The sequence below is a fragment of the Oncorhynchus mykiss genome, chromosome 13 (genome assembly GCF_013265735.2).
Source record: "Oncorhynchus mykiss isolate Arlee chromosome 13, USDA_OmykA_1.1, whole genome shotgun sequence".
Lineage (NCBI taxonomy): Eukaryota > Metazoa > Chordata > Actinopteri > Salmoniformes > Salmonidae > Oncorhynchus > Oncorhynchus mykiss.
Genome location: NC_048577.1, coordinates 7633365 through 7655405, shown reverse-complemented (window position 1 = coordinate 7655405; position 22041 = coordinate 7633365). Strand labels below are relative to the sequence as shown.

Here is a 22041-nt window from a genome sequence, read left to right as displayed (position 1 = left end):
TCTTTACATGGTTGGTTTATTCTGTCTACATTTCTTTACATTTTAAATGTTATTTGACAATTTATTTTGTGTATTTTCATTTGTATCTTTATGCTGCCATCTTTTGTTTGAATCTGCCCCTGACTCCGCCCACTTCTTCCCCGAAGTAGACATGACTCTGCCCACGTCTTCCCCGAAGTAGACATGACTCTGCCCACTTCTTCCCCGAAGTAGACATGACTCCGCCCACTTCTTCCCCGAAGTAGACCTTGTGAGCATCGTAGATTTGCATGTTTCGCTCTCTGATCGGATTGTCTGAATTCACTAGTTGAGTGTCAATCACAACATTGATGAAAATCAATGTTGAGAAAATGTGAATCCCTCGTCCGTTTCCCTGACCCCTGTCAAAGACATAGAATGTGTATAGGGCAAAGATTTCAGCTTTGCCTGTTCCACTGATATGGATTCAGCTAACAAATATGGAAACTCCAATGTTCACACCAGTCTCATACTTTTAAATCCATGACGGGAAGAGTGAACTTGCACACTTGGGAAAGGGTTGGGAATCGGGACCTCTCAGGCACCTTATTACCAGTTTGATATTTTGTTATTGATCCAAGTGGATGAGGACATGATTGGGGCATATGAAGAGAGACTGGAGGCTGCAGTAATGTTGAGATGCCAGTAGGAGGAGCTCTAGTCTAGAACACTGGAACCTTCAGTAGCACTTTGATGGAGATGATGAGGAGTGATGGGTCACATCTTGTGAGGAAACACATTAAGAAACCATATAGAACAGTCAACACTTTGTTGTGGATCTTTATTTAAAGAAAAGACTACATTGAAAATGGGCTGCATTTAGCCCCTTTAAAAAATGAAGATAAAAATGTAAAAATGTAAATAGCTATGCAGTCTTTAGCCGTACATCCAGTACATCCCTTTCTGACATGCTGTTGATGCATGTGATTGTCTTAAATCCCTGACTAGGCTACTTTCACAATGTGTCAGTCACTAAAATCACCCTTCTTGTTTCTATGCACGGCTACGACGATAAGTTGACTCACTCTATCATTTTACTTTTACTTACATTTTTGACACTGTCTCGCCCTGACCTTAGTATTCTTTGTTTTCTTTGTTGTTTTGGTTAGGTCAGGGTGTGACATGGGTGATGTATGTGTTTTTGTACTGTCTAGGGGTTTTGTAGGTTTATGGGGTTGTTTACTATCAAGGTGTTTTGTATGTCTATGGTTGCCTAGATTGGTTCTCAATTAGAGGCAGCTGTTTATCGTTGTCTCTGATTGGGAACCATATTTAGGCAGCCATCTTCTTTGGGTATTTCGTGGGTTATCATCTATGTCTATGTGATGGTGCATGTTAGCACTCAGTTTGTTTAGAGGTCGTCTTGTTAGTTTGTTTAGTGTACTACGTGTTTTTTTTGTCCGTTCATTAAAGTATGCATTCACACCACGCAGCATTTTGGTCTCCTCAATACAACGATCGTGACAGACACTTTGTGAATATGGACCCTGGACTGTTTTTAATGTATCAGGTGGAGTTATTCACCAGCTATAGAGTGAGTTGTTGTTTATGTTTCTAAGACTGCAGGGTGGGAGATGCAACAATGTCCTTGAGAACAGCAGGAAGTGTGTTGGGGGTCTTTCTCTGGTCTGTGACAGGTTTGGTCTCATTCATAATGTTTTAGTAATGTTATCTTAATGTTATTCTGTGTGTTCAGTGACATCGTCTGTTAGGGGCTTCATCTTTTCTGGAATAGTTGTCTTTTACACCTCACTGAGTAACACTTAGGTCCTTTCTGTGGTTTCCATTCACACTCAGCTAGTAGAGTACGGCAAAACAGTGTGGACAAATGCTGTTAGTGTGAGGAAATGGGTCTGTAATGTATAATCACTATAATGTGTGATTGTGTTTCAGTGTTACTGGGTCAGGTTGGCAGGAGTGTGACATACACCACTCAGAGTATCTGTACCTTGAAGGGGTCAACAGTAGAGCTGACCTGCTCTTATACATATCCCAGTGGCTATACAATCACAACAACCTTCTGGTTCACTAAAAATGATGCTGAGGGGAATCCTGTGACTCTGAGTGATGACCCAGACTACACAGGTCATGTGATGTACTGTAGCAACAAGAAGAATGGCCACACCCTGACAATCAGAGATCTGAGAGAGTGTGACTCAGCTATGTACAAGTTCAGCTTTATAACAGATCAGACCGTAAGGAAATATAGTGGTGATCCTGGAGTCATTCAGTCTGTCACAGGTACAGTTACATTCAATAAATCTAAACTGCTGAATTCCATTTAGTTCTGGGCATTAGTCTTGGTTTGTGTTTACATCTGTATAGAATAGGATTTCTTCCATCTGTGTATTAGAGGGAAAACTCAGTGATAAAGGGATTTACAGTGATATAGTTTTTTAGCCACTTTATTTGGATAGTCTGGATAGATGCTCTACAGATGGTCATGATATCAACACACTACCTGTTGATAAGTTACTGCTTTTATTTTTTACTGTGTCACAATAGTCTCTTTCTACTATTTTCCCTGTACCTTGACACAGCTCTCTCTCCAGAGAGTGTCCATCCTGACCCTAACTGGGACACACACACCACTGAAAATGAGGACCAGACACTCTGCCAGTAGGTATGTTATAACATATTCATACATGTGTTTATTTTGTATATAGTATTTGTGTTTGTTTGTGTGAGTGGGTAAGTGGGTGAGTGAGAGAAAGACAGACACAGAGGAGAGAGATGAACACAGAAAGTAGAAGTGAGAGAGAATACTATAGAGCAGTGTGTAAAGTGCTCATACCTGTGTCGCTGTCTCTCTGAGTGTGAAAATCCCCCACAGTGACACGTTCACATCTCCTCAGAGAGACGCTCAGCACACCGTATATCAGACCATCCAGGGGAGAAAACCACCACAGAACCTGGAGGGAAGAGAACCACCACAGAACCTGGAGGGAAGAGAACCACCACAGAACCTGGAGGGAAGAGAACCACCACTGAACCTAGACTGAAGAGAACCACCACAGAACCTGGACTGAGAGAACCATCACAGAACATGGACTGAAGAGAACCACCATAGAACATGGACTAAAGAGCTATGGCACCAAACCAAAGCCAGACCTTACACCTCTATTCTCTTACTAATATATTGTTATCATATCTTGAAGTTTCACCCAAGCTACAAAATGACACATTGGTTTCCCTTCCCTTTTAGCAGTCTATGAACATGGTGTGACACCAGTCCCTGCTTTGTTTTAGTTTCCCCTGACACTGTTTCCACTAGCTAACGTTTTAGCATTCGTGGCACAAATCCCATTCGTCATGTGACTAATAAGAGGCATTTCTCGCACATCATTTAAAAATCAATCAAAAGTTTAAAAAAAATGCGTTGTGAAGCTCAAAGTCACTTCCAGATGATTTGAACATGATGTGAGAATGTTAATATGTGAAATCTTAACATCAGTCCCGTGACTTGAATGGGATTTTTGTAAATGTGGGAGTGTTCGACATTGCAGCCAACTTTATAGGCAAGTCGAGATCTACAAATCACCTTGCATGATGAATAACTACTCAATATTATTAATAGACCAGTCAGTCACAATTTACCCATGATACATCAGTTTTGATGTTCTCGAACACTATCTGAGTGACTGCGGAAGGAAGCCCTCTCTGCATAAGCTTCTTGGTCCCTGACATAGAGTTGGATAGAAGGTACATCTTGACATCTTTGTCATGATGTCTTCTGTGACAGAATGAGCAGCACCATTGAGGGCTATTTCCATATTAAAGTAGTTAATATCTTCAACTTCCATAAGTTTAATAACAGTCTTCATACCAACTGAAATGGTGTATTCAATGGCTTAGTCATGCTAAAACAGGCTTTGAAGCAAGTACGCCCTCTACTCAACTCTATTGTCCCTGACTGCTTCAAAGTTGTGTCAGCCACAGACTTCAAACCTCCAACCACACACTCATTGTCTATTTATATAGACTTCCAGTAAGCTAACTTACAACACATCTCCCCTTCACTCTGTAAGTATGCTTGACTATATCTTAAAATATGTTTATTTTATCATTTGTTTGTTTCCATGAACTTCTGTATCCTGTTATGAGCATGGCGATGCTATTGTAATGTATGTTTTGTTTTTCTGTTATTTACAGTATACTCTGTAGATGTATTTCTGCGTATATTAATCTGATACAGTATTGTACATGGGGTTACAGATATAATACTTTAGCATGGTATTTTAAGGACTCTGACAGCAATAGATTGTTGTGGAGACTTGTTTGAAAATAGCCTAAAGTAAGATTGAGAGTAACAGAGATTAGGTGTATGCTTCGTAAGAGCTTTAGGAGTAATATTAACATGAGACACAGTGATGGTGGGTTGTGTTTAGGAGTAGTATCAACATGAGACACAGTGATGGTGGGTTGTGTTTAGGAGTAGTATTAACATGAGACACAGTGATGGTGGGTTGTGTTTAGGAGTAGTATTAACATGAGACACAGTGATGGTGGGTTGTGTTTAGGAGTAGTATTAACATGAGACACAGTGATGGTGGGTTGTGTTTAGGAGTAGTATTAACATGAGTCACAGTGATGGTGGGTTGTGTTTAGGAGTAGTATTAACATGAGACACAGTGATGGTGGGTTGTGTTTAGGAGTAGTATTAACATGAGACAGTGATGGTGGGTTGTGTTTAGGAGTAGTATCAACATGAGACACAGTGATGGTGGGTTGTGTTTAGGAGTAGTATCAACATGAGACAGTGATGGTGGGTTGTGTTTAGGAGTAGTATTAACATGAGACACAGTGATGGTGGGTTGTGTTTAGGAGTAGTATTAACATGAGTCACAGTGATGGTGGGTTGTGTTTAGGAGTAGTATTAACATGAGACACAGTGATGGTGGGTTGTGTTTAGGAGTAGTATTAACATGAGACAGTGATGGTGGGTTGTGTTTAGGAGTAGTATCAACATGAGACACAGTGATGGTGGGTTGTGTTTAGGAGTAGTATCAACATGAGACACAGTGATGGTGGGTTGTGTTTAGGAGTCGTATAAACCTGAGACACAGTGATGGTGGGTGTGTTTAGGAGTAGTATTAACATGAGACACAGTGATGGTGGGTTGTGTTTAGGAGTAGTATTAACATGAGACACAGTGATAGTGGGTTGTGTTTAGGAGTAGTATTAACATGAGACACAGTGATGGTGGGTTGTGTTTAGGAGTAGTATTAACATAAGACACAGTGATGGAGGGTTGTGTTTAGGAGTAGTATTAACATGAGACACAGTGATGGTGGGTTGTGTTTAGGAGTAGTATTAACATGAGACACAGTGATGGTGGGTTGTGTTTAGGAGTAGTATTAACATGAGACACAGTGATGGTGGGTTGTGTTTAGGAGTAGTATTAACATGACACAGTGATGGTGGGTTGTGTTTAGGAGTAGTATTAACAAGAGACACAGTGATGGTGGGTTGTGTTTAGGAGTAGTATTAACATGAGACACAGTGATGGTGGGTTGTGTTTAGGAGTAGTATTAACATGAGACACAGTGATGGTGGGTTGTGTTTAGGAGTAGTATTAACATGACACAGTGATGGTGGGTTGTGTTTAGGAGTAGTGCTAACATTAGACACAGTGATGGTGGGTTGTGTTTAGGAGTAGTATTAACATGAGACACAGTGATAGTGGGTTGTGTTTAGGAGTAGTATTAACATGAGACACAGTGATGGTGGGTTGTGTTTAGGAGTAGTATTAACATAAGACACAGTGATGGAGGGTTGTGTTTAGGAGTAGTATTAACATGAGACACAGTGATGGTGGGTTGTGTTTAGGAGTAGTATTAACATGAGACACAGTGATGGTGGGTTGTGTTTAGGAGTAGTATTAACATGAGACACAGTGATGGTGGGTTGTGTTTAGGAGTAGTATTAACATGACACAGTGATGGTGGGTTGTGTTTAGGAGTAGTATTAACAAGAGACACAGTGATGGTGGGTTGTGTTTAGGAGTAGTATTAACATGAGACACAGTGATGGTGGGTTGTGTTTAGGAGTAGTATTAACATGAGACACAGTGATGGTGGGTTGTGTTTAGGAGTAGTATTAACATGACACAGTGATGGTGGGTTGTGTTTAGGAGTAGTGCTAACATTAGACACAGTGATGGTGGGTTGTGTTTAGGAGTAGTATTAACATGAGACACAGTGATGGTGGGTTGTGTTTAGGAGTAGTATTAACATGAGACACAGTGATGGTGGGTTGTGTTTAGGAGTAGTATTAACATGAGACAGTGATGGTGGGTTGTGTTTAGGAGTAGTATTAACATGAGACACAGTGACGGTGGGTTGTGTTTAGGAGTAGTATTAACATGAGACACAGTGATGGAGGGTTGTGTTTAGGAGTAGTATTAACATGAGACACAGTGATGGTGGGTTGTGTTTAGGAGTAGTATTAACATGAGACAGTGATGGTGGGTTGTGTTTAGGAGTAGTACTAACATTAGACACAGTGATGGTGGGTTGTGTTTAGGAGTAGTATTAACATGAGACACAGTGATGGTGGGTTGTATTTAGGAGTAGTATTAACATGAGACAGTGATGGTGGGTTGTGTTTAGGAGTAGTATTAACATGAGACACAGTGATGGTGGGTTGTGTTTAGGAGTAGTATTAACATGAGACCCAGTGATGGTGGGTTGTGTTTAGGAGTAGTATTAACATGAGACACAGTGATGGTGGGTTGTGTTTAGGAGTAGTATTAACATGACACAGTGATGGTGGGTTGTGTTTAGGAGTAGTATTAACATGAGACACAGTGATGGTGGGTTGTATTTAGGAGTAGTATTAACATGAGACACAGTGATGGTGGGTTGTGTTTAGGAGTAGTATTAACATGAGACACAGTGATGGTGGGTTGTGTTTAGGAGTAGTATTAACATGAGACAGTGATGGTGGGTTGTGTTTAGGAGTAGTATTAACATGAGACACAGTGATGGTGGGTGTGTTTAGGAGTAGTATTAACATGAGACACAGTGATGGTGGGTTGTGTTTAGGAGTAGTATTAACATGAGACACAGTGATGGTGGGTTGTGTTTAGGAGTAGTATTAACATGAGACACAGTGATGGTGGATTGAAATGTGTCCTTTCCAACAATGCAGAGTTAAAGATAAAAATACAGTGTATTCGGAAAGTATTCAGACCCCTTGACTTTTTCCATATTTTGTTACGTTACAGCCTTATTCTAAAATGGATTCAATTGTTTTTTCTCCCTCATCAATCTACACACAATACTCCATAATATTTAATGCAAAAACAATATGTTATACATTTTTGAAAATGTGTAAAAAAAACAGTTTTTGTTTTGTCTTTATGGTTAACTGTCATGTACTGTCATGTTGTGTCTTGTCTCTGTCCTTTCCCTTCACCCTGTCTCCCTCTGCTGGTCGTTGTTAGGTTACCTTTTCTCCCCCTCTTTCCCCCAGCTGTGCCTTGTCTCCTCCTAACCACCTCGTCACCCCTTTTCCCACCTGTTCCCTTTTTCCCTCTGATTAGGTCCCTATATCTCTCTCTGTTTCTGCTCCTGTCCTTGTCGGATTCTTGTTTGTTGTGTTTCATGCCTGAACCAGACTGTCGTCATGTTTGCTGTAACCTTGTCTTGTCCTGTGTTTGGTAATTAAAGATGCTCTGTTTAAGTTAATTCGCTTTTGGGTCCTCATTCACGCACCGTAACAGTTAACTGCCTTGATCAAGGGCAGAACTGCAGAATGGACTACTTTTGCCAGTTCAGGAAGTCAAAACAGCAACCTTTACTGGCCCAACGCTCTTAACCGCTAGGCTACCTGCTGCCCCATAGGTAGAGGTAAAGTGACTAGGCATCAGGATAGATAATAGACGAAGCGAGCATAGAAGTAACTTACTGTAGCTCGTCTGGTGGACTTGTGTCACTGGGCAGCTCGCGGCTGGATTTCCCTTTGTAAGCAAAGTAGGATTCAGCCTTAGTCCTGTATTGGCGCGTTTCCGGTTTGATTGCTCATCGGAGGTCATAGCTGAATTTCTTTAACCATCTGGATTAGTGTCCCGTTCCTTGAAAGCGGAAGCTCTAGCCTTGCAGATGTGTGCAGATGTTGCCTGTAATCTATGGCTTCTGGTTGGTACGTCTGTAGGTCACTGTGGTGACAATGTCGGCGATGCACTTATTAATGAAGTGGTGAATGACGTGATCAATTCCTCCATGTTATTGGATGAATCCCGGAACATATTCCAGTCTGTGCTACTGAAACAGTCCTGTAGCTTAGCATCCACCTGATCGGACCACTTCTGTATTGAGCACATCACTGGCACATCCTGTTTGAGTATTTGCTTGTAGGCAGGAAGCAGGAGGATAAAGATATGTTCTTATTTGCCAAAGGGAGGGCTTTTTATGCATGTGTAGAGTATAGGTGAACTACAGTTTTGTTGCCCCTAGTTGCACAGGTGAGGTTCAAAAAGGAGGAGCACAGGTGAGGTTCAAAAAGGAGGAGCACAGGTGAGGTTGAAAAAGAAGGAGCACCCTTTTTGGTTCTAGATATAATTATTTTTGGTTCCAGGTAGAACCTTTTTGTGTTCCATGTAGAACCCTCTGTGGAAAGGGTTCTACATGGAATCCAAAAATGTTCTACCTGGAAAGATAAAGGGTTCTTCAAAGTGTTCTCCTATGTGGAGAGCCAAATAACCCTCTAAGGTTCCAAATAGCACCATTTGTTTTCCAAAGTTGCAGACTCGTTGAAGTAGAAATGTTAATCCAAATCAAGTTTAGTGATCACTGTTCTGATGTTTAGAAGCTGTTTCGGCCACAGGAAATGATGGCAGAGACATTAAGAACTAAAAAAGTTAAGACTAGCATAAAAAACACAACATAGTCCACTGCTGCACCATCTCCTTCTATCACCAGCCTCCTCTGCTGTACATAAGGGTCAACAGTGTAACAGAATATGATAGTGGCTAATACTACTATAGACATCAGTGTTTGTGTGCTTAAATGTGACTTGGTCAAGTACTAGCCAGTGTTGTGTTTCATTAGTTTATTATGTTGTTATTGACCCAACATTATTGAGGACATTATTATTAGGTACCAGTACTAAACACAATGGCCAACAGTGGGTGTTTCCCAAATGGCAACCTATTCCCTAAATAGTGTACTACTTTTAACCAGGGCACATAGGGTGCCATTTGGGACACATTCAGTGTAACAGAATATCACCGTGGCATTATATTACTGCCCAAATGTATAAGGACATTGTTTGAAGAGAGGATGGTGCAGTAATGTTGAGATGCCAGTAGGAGGAGGTCTTGTCTAGAACACTGGAACCTTCAGTAGCACTATGATGCAGCTGATGAGGAGTGATGGGTTTTAGTCACATTTTGCCTGTTTTAAAATGTAGGTCCACTCCTCAACATAAGAAATATAACTGCTGACTTTCGTCCATTTTCAATTTACACTGAAATGCTTCCTATTCACAAGAGACCTCACCACACATAGAATAATGCAGTCCTAAACCACAGTCAAAGTATAGCCGTGTGTGTGTGTGGTTTTACTATCCTTGTGTGGACCAGAAGTCCTGACAAGGACTGTAAAATAAAGTTGGACAAGTGGGTGCATTTCACAGGTCCCCACAAGTAACAAGGCTATTTTTGGTTGAGATTAGGATGAAGAGTTAGGTTTAGAGGTTAAGGTTAGGATTAAGATTACGGTTAGTGGTTAGGTAAAACATATTCTGAATGGGAATAACTGTTTTGGTCCAGGACAGTAACACAACATTTTGTCTGTGTTTGTCATTAGTTTACTCCAATTAGAGGAGGGGGGGTAGGGTAAGGGGAAAATAATAAAGATTCAGATTGTTTAATAGTCACATGCACAGGGTTGCAGGTGTAATTGCAGGGTACAGTGAACGTCTTAGACTTCAACATGCAGGACTAGTGAAATAAAATGATGAAAAATGGAAATGAAAACAACAGAAATAGAACTAGCACTATATAGATAATAACTCTGGCAGTGATGAATAATGACCATTGGGGTGGAGGCTGTAGAGGGGGTGGGGTGGAATGACCATAGGGGGAGCAGCAGCATGATCCTTGGGGTGGAGGTTGTAGAGGGGGTGGGGTGGAATGACCATAGGGGGAGCAGCAGCATGATCCTTGGGGTGGAGGCAGAGTAAAGACTGTAGAGGGGGTGGGGTGGAATGACCATAGGGGGAGCAGCAGCATGATCCTTGGGGTGGAGGCTGTAGAGGGGGTGGGGTGGAATGACCATAGGGGGAGCAGCAGCATGATCCTTGGGGTGGAGGCTGTAGAGGGGGTGGGGTGGAATGACCATAGGGGGAGCAGCAGCATGATCATTGAGTGGAAAATATATTTACAAAAAATACACATAAAAACTGAAACGGCCTCTCACTGTCAACTGCGTTTATTTTCAGCAAACTTAACATGTGTCAATATTTCTATGAAGATAACAAGATTCAACAACTGAGACATGAACTGACCAAGTTCCACAGACATGTGACTAACATAAAGGGAATAATGTGTCCCTGAACAAAGAGGGGGTCAAAATCAAAAGTAACAGTCAGTATCTGGTGTGGCCACCAGCTGCATTAAGTACTGCAGTGCATCTCCTCCACATGGACTGCACCAGATTGGCCAGATCTTGCTGTGAGATGTTACTTCTCTCTTTCACCAAGGCACCTGCAAGTTCCCAGACATTTCTGGGGGGAATCGCCCTAGCCCTCACCCTTTGTGCCCATAGGCGACGCTGTTGCTGGTGATGTCTGGTGAGGACCTGCCTTACAACAGGCCTACAAGCCCTCAGTCCAGCCTCTCTCAGCCTATTGCGGACAGTCTGAGCACTGATGGAGGGATTGTGCATTCCTGGTGTAACTCGGGCAGTTGTTGTTGCCATCCTTTACCTGTCCTGCAGGTGTGATGTTTGTTTGTACCGATTCTGTTCAGGTGTTGTTACACGTGGTCTGCCACAGCGAGGATGATCAGCTGTCCATCCTGTCTTCCTGTAGCGCTGTCTTAGGCGTCTCACAGTACGGACAATGCAATTTATTGCCCTGGCCACATCTGCAGTCCTCATGCCTCCTTGCAGCATGCCTAAGGCACGTTCACGAGGATGAGCAGGGACCCTGGGCATCTTTCTTTTGGTGTTTTTCAGAGTCAGTAGAAAGGCCTCTCGCTGTTAGTGTCTTACCGACCGTTCCACAGGTGCATGTTCATGAATTGTTTATGGTTCATTGAACAACCATAGGAAACAGTGTTGAAACCCTTTACAATGAAGATCTGTGAAGTTATTTGCATTTTTACAAAATATTTTTGGAAGACAGGGTCCTGAAAAAGGGACTTATATGACATATAAGGGACTTATATGATGTATACTGTATATATGTATACTGTATATATATATATATATATATATATATATATATATATATATATATATATTAATATATATTAAATATAATGTATATATATATATTTATATTTGATATATATTGTATATATTTACAAAAAATATAAATAGGGAACTGGAAAAGATTCAGACAATTACATTGATTGAAGCCACAATCTATCTGCAATATTGAAGCTGAGCTACCCCCTTAAAATATGTGTTTACTGCCAAGCTTTAGTCAGATCTGTTCAATAAGAGATTGTTGTTGATGATGATGATTACTTTACTGTATCCATTAGGACATTGTTTTGCATCATACATCATGTCATCTTAAATAGACAGATGTAGACAGACATGCAACACATCACACACATTACAGACAGACAGTATTCACATAGACAACCATATAGCACAATACATCACAACACAATACGAGCCTGGTTCATTTTCAGTAATGAGGCCCTGTACCCCATTTACAGTTTATACTTCAATGCATCAGCTGGAGTTATTCACCAGCTATAGAGTGAGTTGTTGTTTATGTTTCTAAGACTGCAGGGTGGGAGATGCAACAATGGCCTTGAGAACAGCAGGAAGTGTGTTGGTGGTCTTTCTCTGGTCTGTAGCAGGTATGGTCTCATTCTTATCTTTTTGTTGCTCTGTTTATCAATCTACAGACATTTCTAAAAGCATAACCATGTTCATGTTCTACTGTCGACACATTTGGCATCTCCACTCCATTTTAAACAGTTGTCTTTCTCATCTCACTGAGTGAAGCTTATCTGTGGTTTCCATTCACACTCAACCAAAGAGTATCAATGTCTCAACTATGGAACAAAGTTTTAGTGTGAGTCAAAAGACCTTGAACTTAATGTAACATCCTTGTGATGTCTAACTGTGTTTCAGTGGTACTGGGTCAATATGGCTGGAGTGTTACATACACCACTCAGAGTATCTGTACCTTGAAAGGGTCAACAGTGGAGATGTCCTGCACTTACACATATCCCAGTGGTACAGTCACAACAACCTTCTGGTTCCTAACAAATAATGCTGAGGGGAATCCTGTGAGTCTGAGTGATGACCCAGACTACAAAGGTCGTGTGATGTACCATAGAGATAAGAAGAATGGCCACACCCTGACAATCACAGACCTGAGAGAGAGTGACTCAGCTACGTACATGTTCAGATTTATAACAGACCAGACCAGAGGGAGATATACTGGCAGTCCTGGAGTCACTCTGTCTGTAACAGGTAACATTCTATATACTGGCAGTCCTGGAGTCACTCTGTCTGTTACAGGTAACATTCTATATACTGGCAGTCCTGGAGTCACTCTGTCTGTTACAGGTAACATTCTATATACTGGCAGTCCTGGAGTCACTCTGTCTGTAACAGGTAACATTCTATATACTGGCAGTCCTGGAGTCACTCTGTCTGTAACAGGTAACATTCTATATACTGGCAGTCCTGGAGTCAGTCTGTCTGTTACAGGTAACATTCTATATACTGGCAGTCCTGGAGTCACTCTGTCTGTAACAGGTAACATTCTATATACTGGCAGTCCTGGAGTCACTCTGTCTGTTACAGGTAACATTCTATATACTGGCAGTCCTGGAGTCACTCTGTCTGTTACAGGTAACATTCTATATACTGGCAGTCCTGGAGTCACTCTGTCTGTTACAGGTAACATTCTATATACTGGCAGTCCTGGAGTCACTCTGTCTGTTACAGGTAACATTCTATATACTGGCAGTCCTGGAGTCACTCTGTCTGTAACAGGTAACATTCTATATCCTGGCAGTCCTGGAGTCACTCTGTCTGTTACAGGTAACATTCTATATACTGGCAGTCCTGGAGTCACTCTGTCTGTAACAGGTAACATTCTATATACTGGCAGTCCTGGAGTCACTCTGTCTGTAACAGGTAACATTCTATATACTGGCAGTCCTGGAGTCACTCTGTCTGTAACATGTAACATTCTATATCCTGTTAGTCCTGGAGTCACTCTGTCTGTCACAGGTAACATTCTATATACTGGCAGTCCTGGAGTCACTCTGTCTGTCACAGGTAACATTCTATATACTGGCAGTCCTGGAGTCACTCTGTCTGTTACAGGTAACATTCTATATACTGGCAGTCCTGGAGTCACTCTGTCTATCACAGGTAACATTCTATATACTGGCAGTCCTGGAGTCACTCTGTCTGTAACAGGTAACATTCTATATACTGGCAGTCCTGGAGTCACTCTGTCTTTAACAGGTAACATTCTATATCCTGTTAGTCCTGGAGTCACTCTGTCTGTTACAGGTAACATTCTATATACTGGCAGTCCTGGAGTCACTCTGTCTGTTACAGGTAACATTCTATATACTGGCAGTCCTGGAGTCACTCTGTCTTTAACAGGTAACATTCTATATACTGGCAGTCCTGGAGTCACTCTGTCTTTAACAGGTAACATTCTATATACTGGCAGTCCTGGAGTCACTCTGTCTGTTACAGGTAACATTCTATATACTGGCAGTCCTGGAGTCACTCTGTCTTTAACAGGTAACATTCTATATCCTGTTAGTCCTGGAGTCACTCTGTCTGTAACAGGTAACATTCTATATACTGGCAGTCCTGGAGTCAGTCTGTCTGTAACAGGTAACATTCTATATACTGGCAGTCCTGGAGTCACTCTGTCTTTAACAGGTAACATTCTATATCCTGTTAGTCCTGGAGTCACTCTGTCTGTAACAGGTAACATTCTATATACTGGCAGTCCTGGAGTCAGTCTGTCTGTAACAGGTAACATTCTATATACTGGCAGTCCTGGAGTCACTCTGTCTTTAACAGGTAACATTCTATATCCTGTTAGTCCTGGAGTCACTCTGTCTGTTACAGGTAACATTCTATATACTGGCAGTCCTGGAGTCACTCTGTCTGTAACAGGTAACATGCTATATACTGGCAGTCCTGGAGTCACTCTGTCTGTCACAGGTAACATTCTATATACTGGCAGTCCTGGAGTCACTCTGTCTTTAACAGGTAACATTCTATATCCTGTTAGTCCTGGAGTCACTCTGTCTGTTACAGGTAACATTCTATATACTGGCAGTCCTGGAGTCACTCTGTCTGTTACAGGTAACATTCTATATACTGGCAGTCCTGGAGTCACTCTGTCTTTAACAGGTAACATTCTATATACTGGCAGTCCTGGAGTCACTCTGTCTTTAACAGGTAACATTCTATATACTGGCAGTCCTGGAGTCACTCTGTCTGTTACAGGTAACATTCTATATACTGGCAGTCCTGGAGTCACTCTGTCTTTAACAGGTAACATTCTATATCCTGTTAGTCCTGGAGTCACTCTGTCTGTAACAGGTAACATTCTATATACTGGCAGTCCTGGAGTCAGTCTGTCTGTAACAGGTAACATTCTATATACTGGCAGTCCTGGAGTCAGTCTGTCTGTAACAGGTAACATTCTATATACTGGCAGTCCTGGAGTCACTCTGTCTTTAACAGGTAACATTCTATATCCTGTTAGTCCTGGAGTCACTCTGTCTGTTACAGGTAACATTCTATATACTGGCAGTCCTGGAGTCACTCTGTCTGTCACAGGTAACATTCTATATACTGGCAGTCCTGGAGTCACTCTGTCTGTCACAGGTAACATTCTATATACTGGCAGTCCTGGAGTCACTCTGTCTGTTACAGGTAACATTCTATATACTGGCAGTCCTGGAGTCACTCTGTCTTTAACAGGTAACATTCTATATACTGGCAGTCCTGGAGTCACTCTGTCTGTTACAGGTAACATTCTATATACTGGCAGTCCTGGAGTCACTCTGTCTTTAACAGGTAACATTCTATATACTGGCAGTCCTGGAGTCACTCTGTCTGTTACAGGTAACATTCTATATACTGGCAGTCCTGGAGTCACTCTGTCTGTTACAGGTAACATTCTATATACTGGCAGTCCTGGAGTCACTTTGTCTGTAACAGGTAACATTCTATATACTGGCAGTCCTGGAGTCACTCTGTCTGTTACAGGTAACATTCTATATACTGGCAGTCCTGGAGTCACTTTGTCTGTAACAGGTAACATTCTATATACTGGCAGTCCTGGAGTCACTCTGTCTGTTACAGGTAACATTCTATATACTGGCAGTCCTGGAGTCACTCTGTCTGTCACAGGTAACATTCTATATACTGGCAGTCCTGGAGTCACTCTGTCTGTTACAGGTAACATTCTATATCCTGGCAGTCCTGGAGTCACTCTGTCTTTAACAGGTAACATTCTATATACTGGCAGTCCTGGAGTCACTCTGTCTGTTACAGGTAAGATTCTATATCCTGGCAGTCCTGGAGTCACTCTGTCTTTAACAGGTAACATTCTATATACTGGCAGTCCTGGAGTCACTCTGTCTGTTACAGGTAACATTCTATATACTGGCAGTCCTGGAGTCACTCTGTCTGTTACAGGTAACATTCTATATCCTGGCAGTCCTGGAGTCACTCTGTCTTTAACAGGTAACATTCTATATACTGGCAGTCCTGGAGTCACTCTGTCTGTAACAGTTAACATTCTACATACTGGCAGTCCTGGAGTCACTCTGTCTGTAACAGGTAACATTCTATATACTGGCAGTCCTGGAGTCACTCTGTCTGTCACAGGTAACATTCTATATACTGGCAGTCCTGGAGTCACTCTGTCTGTAACAGGTAACATTCTATATACTGGCAGTCCTGGAGTCACTCTGTCTGTCACAGGTAACATTCTATATACTGGCAGTCCTGGAGTCACTCTGTCTGTCACAGGTAACATTCTATATACTGCCAGTCCTGGAGTCACTCTGTCTGTAACAGGTAACATTCTATATACTGGCAGTCCTGGAGTCACTCTGTCTGTAACAGGTAACATTCTATATACTGGCAGTCCTGGAGTCACTCTGTCTGTAACAGGTAACATTCTATATCCTGTTAGTCCTGGAGTCACTCTGTCTTTAACAGGTAACATTCTATATACTGGCAGTCCTGGAGTCACTCTGTCTGTAACAGGTAACATTCTATATACTGGCAGTCCTGGAGTCACTCTGTCTGTCACAGGTAACATTCTATATACTGCCAGTCCTGGAGTCACTCTGTCTGTAACAGGTAACATTCTATATACTGGCAGTCCTGGAGTCACTCTGTCTGTAACAGGTAACATTCTATATACTGGCAGTCCTGGAGTCACTCTGTCTGTCACAGGTAACATTCTATATACTGGCAGTCCTGGAGTCACTCTGTCTGTTACAGGTAATATTCTATATACTGGCAGTCCTGGAGTCACTCTGTCTGTTACAGGTAACATTCTATATCCTGTTAGTCCTGGAGTCACTCTGTCTGTAACAGGTAACATTCTATATACTGGCAGTCCTGGAGTCACTCTGTCTGTCACAGGTAACATTCTATATACTGGCAGTCCTGGAGTCACTCTGTCTGTAACAGGTAACATTCTATATACTGGCAGTCCTGGAGTCACTCTGTCTGTCACAGGTAACATTCTATATACTGGCAGTCCTGGAGTCACTCTGTCTGTCACAGGTAACATTCTATATACTGCCAGTCCTGGAGTCACTCTGTCTGTAACAGGTAACATTCTATATACTGGCAGTCCTGGAGTCACTCTGTCTGTAACAGGTAACATTCTATATACTGGCAGTCCTGGAGTCACTCTGTCTGTAACAGGTAACATTCTATATCCTGTTAGTCCTGGAGTCACTCTGTCTTTAACAGGTAACATTCTATATACTGGCAGTCCTGGAGTCACTCTGTCTGTAACAGGTAACATTCTATATACTGGCAGTCCTGGAGTCACTCTGTCTGTCACAGGTAACATTCTATATACTGCCAGTCCTGGAGTCACTCTGTCTGTAACAGGTAACATTCTATATACTGGCAGTCCTGGAGTCACTCTGTCTGTAACAGGTAACATTCTATATACTGGCAGTCCTGGAGTCACTCTGTCTGTCACAGGTAACATTCTATATACTGGCAGTCCTGGAGTCACTCTGTCTGTTACAGGTAATATTCTATATACTGGCAGTCCTGGAGTCACTCTGTCTGTTACAGGTAACATTCTATATCCTGTTAGTCCTGGAGTCACTCTGTCTGTAACAGGTAACATTCTATATACTGGCAGTCCTGGAGTCACTCTGTCTTTAACAGGTAACATTCTATATACTGGCAGTCCTGGAGTCACTCTGTCTGTTACAGGTAATATTCTATATACTGGCAGTCCTGGAGTCACTCTGTCTGTTACAGGTAACATTCTATATACTGGCAGTCCTGGAGTCACTCTGTCTGTTACAGGTAACATTCTATATACTGGCAGTCCTGGAGTCACTCTGTCTTTAACAGGTAACATTCTACATACTGGCAGTCCTGGAGTCACTCTGTCTGTTACAGGTAACATTCTATATACTGGCAGTCCTGGAGTCACTCTGTCTTTAACAGGTAACATTCTATATACTGGCAGTCCTGGAGTCACTCTGTCTTTAACAGGTAACATTCTATATACTGGCAGTCCTGGAGTCACTCTGTCTGTTACAGGTAACATTCTATATACTGGCAGTCCTGGAGTCACTCTGTCTGTAACAGGTAACATTCTATATACTGGCAGTCCTGGAGTCACTCTGTCTGTTACAGGTAACATTCTATATACTGGCAGTCCTGGAGTCACTCTGTCTGTTACAGGTAACATTCTATATACTGGCAGTCCTGGAGTCACTCTGTCTGTTACAGGTAACATTCTATATACTGGCAGTCCTGGAGTCACTCTGTCTTTAACAGGTAACATTCTATATACTGGCAGTCCTGGAGTCACTCTGTCTGTTACAGGTAACATTCTATATACTGGCAGTCCTGGAGTCACTCTGTCTTTAACAGGTAACATTCTATATACTGGCAGTCCTGGAGTCACTCTGTCTTTAACAGGTAACATTCTATATACTGGAAGTCCTGGAGTCACTCTGTCTGTTACAGGTGACATTCTATATACTGGCAGTCCTGGAGTCACTCTGTCTGTTACAGGTAACATTCTATATACTGGCAGTCCTGGAGTCACTCTGTCTTTAACAGGTAACATTCTATATACTGGCAGTCCTGGAGTCACTCTGTCTGTAACAGGTAACATTCTATATACTGGCAGTCCTGGAGTCACTCTGTCTGTTACAGGTAACATTCTATATACTGGCAGTCCTGGAGTCACTCTGTCTGTAACAGGTAACATTCTATATACTGGCAGTCCTGGAGTCACTCTGTCTGTTACAGGTAACATTCTATATACTGGCAGTCCTGGAGTCACTCTGTCTGTTACAGGTAACATTCTATATACTGGCAGTCCTGGAGTCACTCTGTCTGTTACAGGTAACATTCTATATACTGGCAGTCCTGGAGTCACTCTGTCTGTTACAGGTAACATTCTATATGCTGGCAGTCCTGGAGTCACTCTGTCTGTCACAGGTAACATTCTATATACTGGCAGTCCTGGAGTCACTCTGTCTGTTACAGGTAACATTCTATATACTGGCAGTCCTGGAGTCACTCTGTCTGTAACATGTAACATTCTATATCCTGTTAGTCCTGGAGTCACTCTGTCTGTAACAGGTAACATTCTATATACTGGCAGTCCTGGAGTCACTCTGTCTGTTACAGGTAACATTCTATATACTGGCAGTCCTGGAGTCACTATGTCTGTTACAGGTAACATTCTATATACTGGCAGTCCTGGAGTCACTCTGTCTGTTACAGGTAACATTCTATATACTGGCAGTCCTGGAGTCACTCTGTCTGTTACAGGTAACATTCTATATGCTGGCAGTCCTGGAGTCACTCTGTCTGTCACAGGTAACATTCTATATACTGGCAGTCCTGGAGTCACTCTGTCTGTTACAGGTAACATTCTATATGCTGGCAGTCCTGGAGTCACTCTGTCTGTCACAGGTAACATTCTATATACTGGCAGTCCTGGAGTCACTCTGTCTGTCACAGGTAACATTCTATATGCTGGCAGTCCTGGAGTCACTCTGTCTGTAACATGTAACATTCTATATCCTGTTAGTCCTGGAGTCACTCTGTCTGTAACAGGTAACATTCTATATACTGGCAGTCCTGGAGTCACTCTGTCTGTTACAGGTAACATTCTATATACTGGCAGTCCTGGAGTCACTATGTCTGTTACAGGTAACATTCTATATACTGGCAGTCCTGGAGTCACTTTGTCTGTTACAGGTAACATTCTATATACTGGCAGTCCTGGAGTCACTCTGTCTTTTCAGGTAACATTCTATATACTGGCAGTCCTGGAGTCAGTCTGTCTGTAACAGGTAACATTCTATATACTGGCAGTCCTGGAGTCACTCTGTCTTTAACAGGTAATATTCTATATACTGGCAGTCCTGGAGTCACTCTGTCTGTTACAGGTAACATTCTATATACTGGCAGTCCTGGAGTCACTCTGTCTGTTACAGGTAACATTCTATATACTGGCAGTCCTGGAGTCACTCTGTCTGTAACAGGTAATATTCTATATACTGGCAGTCCTGGAGTCACTCTGTCTGTTACAGGTAACATTCTATTGTCTGATGTTCTGTTTAATCTTCATTAACCCTTTAGGTCTAGAAATGGTCTTGATTTGTATTAATCTAATAAAATAATGAGCTGGTGCACACCCATATAAAATGATTTAGTGTCGAGGTGCTGACTAATGGAGAATAATCTGGAAGCTGTAACAACAAAGAGAGTCACAATCCATATGTATAACCTCCCAGTCATTTGTTGCTTAAAATACACCAACGTTTCATCATCACCTTCTTCAGGGTAAATGTATTGCATCATGTGACGACACTAGACAACAGGGGATTCAAGTTGATGTTGTCTACTCCAGACCTGCAGGTGAAGGTGACTCCTTATTCACGGATGTCAACATGGAAGACACTGACCTGTAGCACCACCAGCTGTCCTCTGACTGGTAACCCCACTTACATCTGGTACAAGAACGGACAGGTTGTAACTGAGAACACTTTACCCTACTCAGTCTACCCTAATGCTGTAGACAGTTACTCCTGTGCTGTAAAAGACCATGAGGATCTTCACTCTCCTGCAGTGTGTGAGTGTTTATTTCATTCATATTGTAATACTGTTTAACCTGTGTGTGTTTTGATTTCACTATGAGAACTTGAGAACTTTTAGCATTTCTAGATAGAACTGAGAATACAATCTAGTTGACCTCTTGTTATGTCACTGTGTTTCAGGTGTTCAGGGTCAGAGCTGCAACAGAGTGACTTACACCAAGAGGAGAATCTGTGCCCTGAAGGAGTCAACAGTGGACATATCCTGTACTTATGTTGGTTTTTATAACACCACATCATCATTCTGGTTTAGAAGTGATAAGTCGACCCCTGAAGACCTAACCAGAGACCCAGGGTATGCAGGTCGTGTGGTGTACACTGGAACATACAGAGGTCCCTTCACCCTGAGAATCACAGATCTGAGAGAGGAGGACTCAGCTGAGTATCGCTTCACTTTTAAAACATACAACTTTGACTGGGGTCATAGTTTCCCAGGAACAACTCTGACTGTCACAGGTAATACTACACTTACAGAACATTATGATATACTGGTAATACTACACTTACAGAACATTATGATATACTGGTAATACTACACTTACAGAACATTATGATATACTGGTAATACTACACTTCCAGAACATGATGATATACTGGTAATACTACACTTACAGAACATGATGATATACTGGTAATACTACACTTACAGAACATTATGATATACTGGTAATACTACACTTACAGAACATGATGATATACTGGTAATACTACACTTACAGAACATTATGATATACTGGTAATACTACACTTACAGGACATGATGATATTCTGGTAATACTACACTTACATAACATTATGATATACTGGTAATACTACACTTACAGAACATTATGATATACTGGTAATACTACACTTACATAACATGATGATATACTGGTAATACTACACTTACAGAACATTATGATATACAGGTAATACTACACTTACAGAACATTATGATATACTGGTAATACTACACTTACAGAACATGATGATATACTGGTAATACTACACTTACAGAACATTATGATATACTGGTAATACTACACTTACAGAACATTATGATATACTGGTAATACTACACTTACAGAACATTATGATATACTGGTAATACTACACTTACAGAACATGATGATATACTGGTAATACTACACTTACAGAACATTATGATATACTGGTAATACTACACTTACAGAACATTATGATATACTGGTAATACTACACTTACAGAACATTATGATATACTGGTAATACTACACTTACAGAACATGATGATATACTGGTAATACTACACTTACAGAACATTATGATATACTGGTAATACTACACTTACAGAACATTATGATATACTGGTAATACTACACTTACAGAACATTATGATATACTGGTAATACTACACTTACAGATCATTATGATATACTGGTAATACTACACTTACAGAACATTATGATATATACTGGTAATACTACACT

General features: G+C 41.5%; 2 protein-coding genes across 2 annotated transcripts in view; both read left to right on the top strand.

Annotated features, from left to right (window-relative positions):
* LOC110494997 overlaps positions 1 to 22041 on the top strand; it is a 46708-nt gene that overhangs the window by 16454 nt on the left and 8213 nt on the right. Inside the window, exon 8 of the mRNA XM_036942568.1 lies at positions 20714 to 21046. Within this exon, the coding sequence (XP_036798463.1) occupies positions 20714 to 21046 (333 nt within the window). The remainder of the gene's footprint in view (positions 1 to 20713; positions 21047 to 22041) is intronic.
* The window catches only part of LOC118938521, a 75501-nt gene continuing 54691 nt past the window's right edge, over positions 1232 to 22041 (top strand). Inside the window, exons 1-4 of the mRNA XM_036942567.1 lie at positions 1232 to 1552; positions 1912 to 2259; positions 2573 to 2641; positions 2852 to 4041. The gene's annotated coding sequence lies outside the window, so the exon portion shown is untranslated. The remainder of the gene's footprint in view (positions 1553 to 1911; positions 2260 to 2572; positions 2642 to 2851; positions 4042 to 22041) is intronic.